General features: G+C 40.8%; 1 protein-coding gene across 1 annotated transcript in view; it reads right to left on the bottom strand.

Annotated features, from left to right (window-relative positions):
* Wbp2nl (WBP2 N-terminal like) overlaps positions 1-8,335 on the bottom strand; it is a 31,065-nt gene extending 22,730 nt beyond the window's left edge. The window contains exon 1 of the mRNA XM_026405949.2: positions 8,274-8,335. Within this exon, the coding sequence (XP_026261734.2) occupies positions 8,274-8,335 (62 nt within the window). The remainder of the gene's footprint in view (positions 1-8,273) is intronic.
* Between the last annotated feature and the right edge of the window lie 2,172 nt (positions 8,336-10,507).

A 10,507-nucleotide genomic window follows, 5' to 3' on the forward strand; every position in this document is an offset into this window, starting at 1 on the left:
GAGGCCATCGTGATTCAATAATCCTGCCCTCTGTGTTGGGAAGCAACACTTCTCACGTGTGGTTTCTGGTGGGGGGCGGCTAGGCCCTGGGACTGAGGATAGCAAATTGTTCAGCTCTTGCTCACCTGCCCCCACGCCACAGATCCCCACCCCAGCACAGAGCTCAGTGGTTCAATTGCTCCCCTCACCCTCAGAGGCATCCCATCTGATCCTGGGTTTTTTTTAATGGTGGGCTTTTGATGGTGTTTTCAATTTTATTGCTTGAAATTGATCTGTTTAAATTTTCTATGTCCTCCTGATTCAATCTGGGTAGGTCATATGTCTCTAGAAATTTGTCAATATTTGTCAAATTTGCCAAATGTGTTCAAGATTTTCTTGAATGTCAAATATTAAATTCCAGTAAAGTCCCCCTTGGTCCTTTTTCTTTTTGTTCACCCTCCTTGCTGAGAAACTGCCTAACTGCTTTCTTGGTTTCACGCCACAGAGCAGCCAGGAAAGCGACCTTCTCTATACTGCCATCTTTTTTTTTTTTTTAGTACCAAGGATTGAACCCAGGGACGCTTAACCACTGAGCCACATCCCCATCCCTTTTTGTATTTTATTTAGAGACAAGGTCTCACTGAGTTGCTGTGAACTCACAATCCTGTCTCAGCCTTCCAAGCTGGGATTACAGATTTGTGTCACCATCCTGAGTTATACCACCATCTTGAACTTCCTCTGAATCACTTTCAAGTAACAGGGAGGGCCAGGTGTGATGGGCCCTGTGGAGGGCCAGGCATTATGGCACACTTCTGTAATCCCAGCCTGGGGAGGCTGAGACAGGAGGATTGAAAGTTCAAAGACATCCTTAGCAACAGAACTCAGTGAGACCCTGTCTCTAAATAAAATATAAAATAGGGCTGGAGATGTGGCTCAGTGGTTGAGTACTCAGAGTTCAATCCCAGGTACCAAAAAAAAAAAAAAATAGTGCCTATGGAAATCCCCAAGTCCTGATAAGGACTACCACTTCCATAATAGGAGTAACCACAGAAGGCACATCCCACATACTCTGCTGCCTACAGCACATCTACCTGAAGTACAAGAGTTTCCCCTATCTTGCAAGACTTGCAGAGGCAGTAGGTTACTCTGACTCTAATACAGTACACTCCAAGCCCAAACTCATAAATCACAACCAAAAAAGGTTATTACACCATGGAGTCCAGTTGAAAATGAACTCAACATTACACAACAAACCAACACCCCAAGTCACATCAGCATTATAAAGCCACATAAGGCCACCACTAAAAGAAGAGAGATTCTTCCAAAAGATATATAAATCCCAACATAGAAACACAAGAAATATGAAAAAACAAGGTAATATTTCAGCTCTTAAAGTTCACAACTCCATAGTAACAAATTTCAAAGATAACAAAGTGTATAAAATGTCACCCAAAGAATTCAAAAGATTGATTTTTTAAAGTTCAGTGAAGTCCAAGAAATTGAAAAAATACAGTTTGATGAATGAAGGAACCAATATAGTATATGAATGAGCAATTCAATAGAGATAGGGATTTTGAAAACAAACAAACAGAAACCTCGGAAATATAAAGCTCAAGGTCAAATTAAAAAATCAGTTGAAAGCCTCAACAGCTGACTAGTTCAAGCAGAAGAAAGAGTATCAGAGCTTGATGATGACTCTGCCAATACAGTACTTTCAGACAACAATGAAGAAAGAAAATGAAGAATGAAGAGAGCATATGCAAGATATCTGGGACATCATTAAAAGACCAAACACCTAAACAATCATCATACAGAGGAAGAAGAATAACATGCTGAGAATATACAAAACTTATTCAGTGAAACAATAGCAGAAAAGTTCCCAAATCCTAGAAAAGGCCAGACAACCAGCACAGGAGGTATTCAGAACCAAATAGAAAGAAAAGAACCTCTCCATAACATATTATATAGTTAAAATTCCCAAAGTACAGAACAAAGGAAAATATTAAAGTCTAAAGAAAGAATCACCAAGTCATTTAAAGGCAAACTCATAAACTAATAGCATATTTCTCAACAAAAACTCTAATGACCCAGAAGGCATGGAATAACATATTTTAAGTACCCCCCCAAAAAAAATGCCAACCAAGATTACTATAACTAGCAAGATAATTCTTCAGAATTGAAGAAGAAATAGAGACCTTCCAGATAAGCATAAATTAAGGGAATTCATGACCACTATATCAGCTTTAGAGAAAATTCTTAAAGGAGTTCTACACCCAGAGGAAGTAGTAAGACAAACATAATCGAGAGAGCATGTTAAAGAATAAATCCCTCTAAAAGGGTAAAAATACAGATGAAAAATGGGCAAGAATCAAACATTATCAATACAGTACACCATCAGATTTCTAAAATGAGTAAGACAGTAAGAAATGAACACTGAATATTCAAAACAACAAGAAGAAAAGCACATATAACAAGAACAAGCACATATCTTTTAATTATAACTATGTATGAAAATGGTCTTAATTCTCCAATTAAAAGACACAGACTGGCTGAGTGAATTAAAAAATAAAACCCAAAAATATGCTACAAACAAGGAACTCGGACTCAGGTTGTGGCTCAGAGGTAGAGTGCTCGCCTAGCATGCGTGAAATACTGGGTTCAATCCTCAGCACCACACGAAAATAAAATATATTGTGTCCACACATAACTAAAAAATAAATATTAAAAAAAACAAGGAACTCACCTCACCTGCAAAGACGTATATAGAATTAAATGAATATCTTTGAAGAAAGATATTCAAAGCAAATGGAATCTAAAAACAAGCAGAAATACCTATACTTGTTTGCCAAAATAGAGTTTAAGACAAAAGAATCAGTTAAAAAAAGGACAAGAAAAGTCACTATATATTGATCAAGGGAACAATACATCAAGAAGACATAAGAGTTATAAGTATATATGTACCAAATATTGGAGCAACCAGTTTTGTAAAACACTACTAGAAATAAGAGGTGAGATAGATCCCACTATAACAGTGGGTGACTTCAATACCCCACTCTCACCAATAGATATATCATCCAGATTCCTCCAAAAAAAGAAATGTCAGAGTTAAATTACACTACAGATCAAATGAACAGAAATCTACAGTCCATCCAACAGCTGCAGAATATACATACATTTTTAAAAATAAATAGCATAATGATGTATCTCAAGGTCTAGGGGGAAAATGAACAAGACAGGTGTGGTGGTACATGCCTGTGACACCAGCTACTAAGGAGGCTCAGGCAGGAAGCTCACAAGTTCATGGGCAAATTAGTAAGACCCTGTCTCCAAAAAAAAAAAAAAAAAATTTTAAGGGTCAAGGATGTAGCTCAGAGGTAGAACACTTGCCTAGCATGTGTTAGGCCCTGGGTTTGATCTCTAATATCAAAACAACAATAACAGGAAAAAAAAAACAGTAAAAGAAGAAAGAAAAGAAAAAATCAGTACAAGTAAAGAAGCAATAAACATCAGAGTAATAATAAATCATATATAGGCTAAAAGAACAGTACAAAGGATCAATGAAACTAAGAGTTGGTTCTTTGAAAAGACAAACAAATTAACAAATTTTTAACTAAACTAATCGAGAGAGAGAGAGAGACCCAAATAAATAAAATTAGAGGTGAAAATAAAAAGACTTTATAACAAATACACTGAAATACAAATGACCATTGGGGAATATTTTTAAGGCCATATGCCAATAAATTGGAAGATCTAGAAGAAATGACAAATTTCTGGACTCATATTACATAACAAAATTGAATAAAGAGGATATAAAATCCTAAATAGATCAACAGTAAGCAAGTATACTGAAAGAGTAATAAGAGGTTTCCCAACAAAAAAACCTAGGACCAGATGGATTCACAGCTGAATTTTATCAGACTTAAAGTCTAAAACCAATGTTTCTAAAACTATTCCATAAAATAGAAAGTGAAGGAATCCTTTCAAACTCATTCATAAAGCAAGTACTATCCTGCTACCAAAAGCTGACAAGGACACAACAACAAAGAAAATGACAGACCAACATCCCTGATGAACAGACACAAAACTCTTGCAAATTGAATTTCAAAAGCACAATAAAAAGAGCATAGACCATGATCAAATTGATTTCATTCCAGGGATGCAAGAATGGTTCAACACATGCAGATCAATAAATGTAAAACAGTACAAAGACAGAATGAAGGATAAAAGGCACACGATCATCTCAGATGCAGAAGAAGTCTTTGATAAAATTCAACACCCCTTCATGAAAAAAATTATCTGATTAAATTATATATAGAAGGGTCATATCTCTATATAATAAAGGCTATATAGTACAAGCCCCTAGCCAACGTCATACTGAATGGGGAAAAATGAAGCATTTCTTCTAAGATTAGCAACAAGACAAAGGTGTCCACTCTCTCCACTTTCATTCAATAAACTAGAAATTCTAGCCAGAGCAGTCAGGAAAGAAAAAGAAATAAAAGACATATAATTAAGGAGAAAGTAAAAGAAATCCTAAAAACTTTTAGAAATAATAGACTAATTCAATAAAGTACAGAATATAAAATCAACATAAAAATCAGTAGTTTTTTAAATACACTAGTAATGAACTAAGAAAGAAATCAGGAAACATATCTCATTCACAGAAACAGGAGGTGGAAGAAGAGGAGGAGTGTTGTGGTTTGGATAGGTAGTGTTCCCCAAAAATCTCACATGAGACAATGAAAGAACGTTCAGATGTATGATGATTAGATTATAAGAGTTGGAACCTAATCAGTGGATTAATTAACTGATATGAATTAACTAGGTGGTAACCACAGGCAGGTAGGGTGTGGCTGGAGGAGGTAGCGGACTCGGAACATGCCTTTGGGAGTTTTACATTTTGTCCCTGTGAGCAAAACACCCCCCTCCTTCCTCATTGCCATGTTGTGAGCTACTTTCCTCCTCCATACCCTTCCACCATAATGTTCTGCCTCACCTCTGGGTCAAAGCAATGAAGTCAGCTACTAATAGACCAAGACCTCCAAAACCATGAACCCCAAATAAATTTGCCCTCCTCTGTTTTTCTCATCAGGTCTTTTGGTCACAGCCATGAAAAGACTGATTAAAACAGACATTGATACCAAGCATAGGATCTTGCTGTCTAACTTCACCATGTAGTTCAGAAGATTTGGGACCTTTTGGAATTTGAGGGAGGCGTTTTGACAAGTTTAGAGATGCAAGCTGGAAAAGCTTTAGAATGCTTTAAGTGGAGCTTAATGGGAGATTCTGGTGAGAGCTTAGAAGACCAGAATGGCCATAACATTGTGGACAGTAAAGACGAGGCTCATGAGGCTTTAGAAGAGGATGACTCTCCTAGAAATTGAACTAGAAACCATTCATATATGTTCTGTTAAAGAAGTCGTCTACATTTTACTCATATCCTGAGACTCTCTGAGTCTAAATTTAAAGATGATGGACTAATTAATCTGTCAGAGGAAATTTCAAGGCAGCACAGCATTGAAATATTGGCATGGATATTGCTGGCAGCTTTTAGCCAGGTTTACTGTGACAATCAGAAGAAGAAAGCAGAACTTTGAAAAACTTGGAGTTTGGCCAGGAAACACAAGTAAAACTGGGATAAGGAAGTTGTGGTTATTAAAGACATTACAGCCACTAAAAAGATGCTAAATACTTTACCCAGAGACAACAGAAAAGCTCACTGAGGGCATCTCAGGAATTGACAAGAACGTACTCATCTTAGACTCAAGGATGTAAAAGTAAAAATTTTTACTTTTACTTGAGAAGGGACCATGGAGGCACCCTGCTTTTCACTGCTCAGCCATCCAAGCACTCAAAGGCTACTGCAGCTATAGTCTTAGAAAGCTTGGCTACGCTTGAGATGGTGGCAGACCTTGGCATCAACCACAAGGTGATGGTTCTGCAGAAATGCAGGATGCTGGAGTTAGGGACTCATGGAGGCTTCCACCAAGCTTTCAAACGAAAGCCTGGGAGGCCAGGCAAAGTGGAGCAGGGTTAGAGTCTCTTCAGGCTACCCGTGAGCAGATGATGAGTGAAGATGTGAGAAGGAAGCTAAAGTTCCAGCACCGTGGAACACCTGCTGAGGAAAACTGCAGGAATCAAGCATAAACAAGCCAACAGAGAGGCCACATGGACTGCAACTGGCAAAGCCCGAGGGGCAGGGCTACACAAGCCCTTTGAGAACATTACAATGTCGTGTGCTCCAGACGTTGAACATGGAGCTACAGGACTTGTTTGCCTGGCTAGATTTTGTTCTTGCTTTGGTCCCATCCCTGCTTTCTATGACCCTATTTCTCCCTTATAAAATGGAAATGCTTACTCTGTGCCATTATATATTAGATATACGTAACCTGCTTTTGATCTTGGCTCACAGTCAAGAGTTTGCCTTGAGTCTCAGATGAGATTTTGGACTTGGACTCTGGATAATGCTGGAACTGTTAAGATTATGACGACTCTTGGAAATGGATTAAATGTATTTTGCATTGTGAGATGGGCATGAGCTCTTAGGGGACAGGGACAGAAGGTTATGGTTTGGATATGTGGTATCCCCTAAATCTCATGTGTGAGACAATGCAAGAATGGCATTCAGAGGTGAAATGATTATGAGAGTTGTAACCTACCTGGTGGATGAATCCATTAACATGGATTAACTGAGTAACTACAAGTTGGAAGGGTGTGGTTGGAAGACGTAGGTCACTGGGGTGTCTCTGGGTTTTATATTTTGTCCCTATGAGCAAAGCTCTCTGTCTCTGCTTCCTGGTACTATGTTCTGATTTGCTTCCCTCCACCACTATTCAGTCTTGATGTTCTGCCTCACCTTGGGCCCAGAGCAACAGCATCACCATCTGTGGACTGAGACCTCTGAAACCATGAGCTGCAAATAAACTTTTCCTCCTCATATTATTCTTGCCAGGTCTTTTGGTCACAGCAGAGAAAAAAACTGACTAAAACAAGGAGGAACCCCCACCACCTAGGAATAAACCTAAGAATGTGAAAAAACTCTACTGACATTCCTCACAGAGCTAGGGGGGAAAAAAAATCCAAAATTCACATGGAAACACAAAAGACCCCAAATAGCCACGGTAATCCTGAGCAAAAAGCAATGCTGGAGGCATCACAATTTCTGATTTCAACAAATATCTATACTACCTAAAGGGATCTACAGATTTAATGTAATCCCCATCAAAATCAACAGCACTTTTTGCACAAACAGAAAAATTCATCCTAAAATTCATATGGAATCCCAAGGGACCCCAAATAACCAAATAATATTGAAAAAGAAAAGAGTTGGAAGATCTACACTCCCTGATTCCAAAACTTGTTACAGTATTACAGTAATAAAAACAGTGTGGCACTGATACAAAGATAAACAGATCAATGGAACAGAATAGAGTCCACAAACAAACCTTCACATACACTGTCAAGAGATTATCCACAAAGGTGCCAAGACCACTCTATAGGAAAAAGACAGTCTCTCCTTTTTTTTTTAATATATTTTTTAGTTGTCGATGGACCTTTATTTTATTTATTTATATGCAGTGCTGAGGAATAAACCTAGTGCCTTACACTTGCTAGGCAAGTTCTCTACCACTGAGCGACACCCCCAGCCCCCAAAGACAGTCTCTTCTACAGATGAGGCTTCGTGGGAAACACAAATGGCCAACAAGCAGATGCAAAGGTTCTGAGGTTGGAGATGGAGCTCAGGACCTCAGCGGTGGTGCTCTTGCCTAGCATGCGTGAAGCCCGGGATTCGGTCCCTAGTACCCCAGAAAACAGAAAAAGATCATCGCTGGAGCAGACAAATGGGAAATGAAGGCAAATCAGCGCAGAGAAAGGAGCCCATAATTCAGAACTGCTGGGCTGGGAGACAGACATGACACAGCAAAGCAGGTGGGTGGAAAGGGGAGTGGGCGCCTCGGTCTTGCGAGTCTGGCAGGGCCGGATCCTCCCTGCTTAGAGGCCGCGGGGCAGCCCCACAGCGCCCTATGGGCGAGCCCGGGGACACCAAGCGCCTGCGAGGACAGACACAGGCGCTCCCTTCACACGCGGGAGACCACGAGCTCCGGCCGCGACCCTCCCTCAGGGAACACCAGAGGGCGTGCTCCTCACACCCCGGGCAGAGCCGTGAGTGACAATCCCAAAAAAGGCGGGAAGGCCCGTGATTCGCTGAAAGCTGGCGATCCAGCAGGTCTAAACCTCATTCGTCCCCTCCCTTCTCTGACGGCAGCCCCCCCCCCCCGTGTCCCCTCCGGCACCTTTCACCAACAGGAATGATGGCCCCACGGCGGTTCTCGGTGTGGCTCTGATTCACCGCCATCTTGCTCCAGGCCCCCTCCCGCCGCCCCTCAGATGGAAAGGGGCGGGGCCTGCGACAAGCTGTGGGGCGGAGCCTGAGAGGGAGGGCGGAGATTATGGCGTAAAGACCCAAAAGGGCAGGGCGAGATGGCAGGTCACGTGGTGGGGCGTGGTCACGTGGTGGGCGTGGTCGGCGTTGCCTTGGCCCGGGAGAAGGGGAGGGGCCAGGGGATTTGCTCCTCCCAGGGAGCGCGGGGGGCAAGAGGGATAGGTGAGTGATCTCTCGTGAGAGGTTGCAGAATGGCTGTTCCCCTGACCACGCTTAAGATAGACTTCCAGGAATGGAAATTAAAAGCAGCCATCCCCAGAACATCAGCCAGAATGACCCCCAGCCTTCCCTGGCTGTAGCCTTTCCCAGAAAAGGGTCTGGAACTATTCCTCTCCTTTCCTGAGAACCGCAGAACTGTCTTCCATCTGAAAAGTCTTGGAATCAGAGCTGAATGCCTTGTGAGATGGCATCCAGGAAAGGGCAGGTGAGATGAGTCAGGACGTGGAGGGGGAATTTTGAGCCTTGAGTTAAGAGAGCCTTTATGGGTCATCCTTCATATGGCCATGCCTCCTTCAAAGGTGTTTTTGAGGATCCGAGGGTAACACTGTACCATAATAGCTATGAGGACTAGAATGTTGCACATATTCTTTTTTCCTTTAAACTTCACAAATGGCACCAGAGCTCTTCAAATAAACATTTTTTTTAAAAATGAGGTTATTATATTTTTATACCCTTATTTTATTCATTTATATTTATGTGGTGCTAAGGATCAAATTCAGTGCTTCCTGCATGCTAGGCAAGTGCTCTACCACTGAACTACGGCCCCAGCCCCAAATAAACATCTTCTTGACCACTGTATTTTATTAAATTTAAAATGCTGGCTGGGGATGTGGCTCAAGCGGTAGCGCGCTCGCCTGGCATGCGTGCGGCCCGGGTTCGATCCTCATGCACCACATACCAACAAAGATGTTGTGTCCACCGAGAACTAAAAAATAAATATTAAAAATTCTCTCTCTCACTCTCTCTCCTCTCTCATTCTCTCTTTAAAAATAAATAAATAAATATAAATAAATAAATAAAATGCTATCAAGTATAAAACACATCAATTATTAACATGCCAGGGAGGAAAAACGTTGCCAGATAAACTGACATGCCATCAGTTGTAGGGCATATCCTGATTTCAGGGAAAAAAATATTTTTTAAAGTATGACTTAGTAGAACAAATAAAATACAATAAGGATGGTGAGGAGCGGTAGAATAAGCATTGAGATAGTCTTTACCCTACCATGGTAACTAACTGCAACCTTGGGCTTTAGTCCAGGATTATGTTCTCTGTACTTGTTTCCATATCTGTATGATGGCATTGAGCTTTTATATTTCCTTTAGCTGTGGTATTTGATTTCCACTAAACTTCTCTGTTACTCAAATCTCAGTGTTGTGTTGCCACTCTGCTTCCCACCTTCATCATTTTACTTGAATGATTCCAAGAGTCTGACTTGTCTTCCTCAGACTCTGACCCCTCCAAACCACTTCCCACCATTTATCTATACCTCGAAACTTTTTAGTTGAGGTCCCAGACATAATTGCATACAACTGTTACTTTTAAACTCAAAGAATAAGACACAGGTGAGAGTTGTGTTTGCTTGCTATAAGAGTGGGCACCTCAAAGACAGGAAGGATTTGATTTAAGTACAAGAAAGATATAAACTAGTGCTTAATTTTAAATTCTTAACTCAAAACATTCCCTGGATAATAGGGAGGCTTTTAGACAACGTGAGTCCACTCCCTTCATAGACTTGGTGCCTGTGTCTTTAGGGAATAGAAGCAGGGAAACTAGGAAGTAAACTGAATGAAAATAAATGTTTTCACTGAGGAAGGCAAACCATAGCATCCCTCAAGGTCAAGTGTGAGAGCTTTATCATTTGGGATAAAAAAATCCCAGGAAATAATGACTTGAGGTCTGCAGATAAACTGACTTCACAAGATATTTCCATCTCTAATATTTGTGACTACTGGGGCTGGGGTTGTGGCTCAGTTGTAGAGTGCCCGCCTAGCATGCACAAGGCACTGGGTTTGATCCTCAGCACCACATAAATGTAAAATAAAGATATTGTATCCACCTAAAACTTAACAATAAGTGTTTTT

The sequence above is a fragment of the Urocitellus parryii genome, chromosome 5, assembly GCF_045843805.1.
Source record: "Urocitellus parryii isolate mUroPar1 chromosome 5, mUroPar1.hap1, whole genome shotgun sequence".
NCBI classification, from domain to species: domain Eukaryota; kingdom Metazoa; phylum Chordata; class Mammalia; order Rodentia; family Sciuridae; genus Urocitellus; species Urocitellus parryii.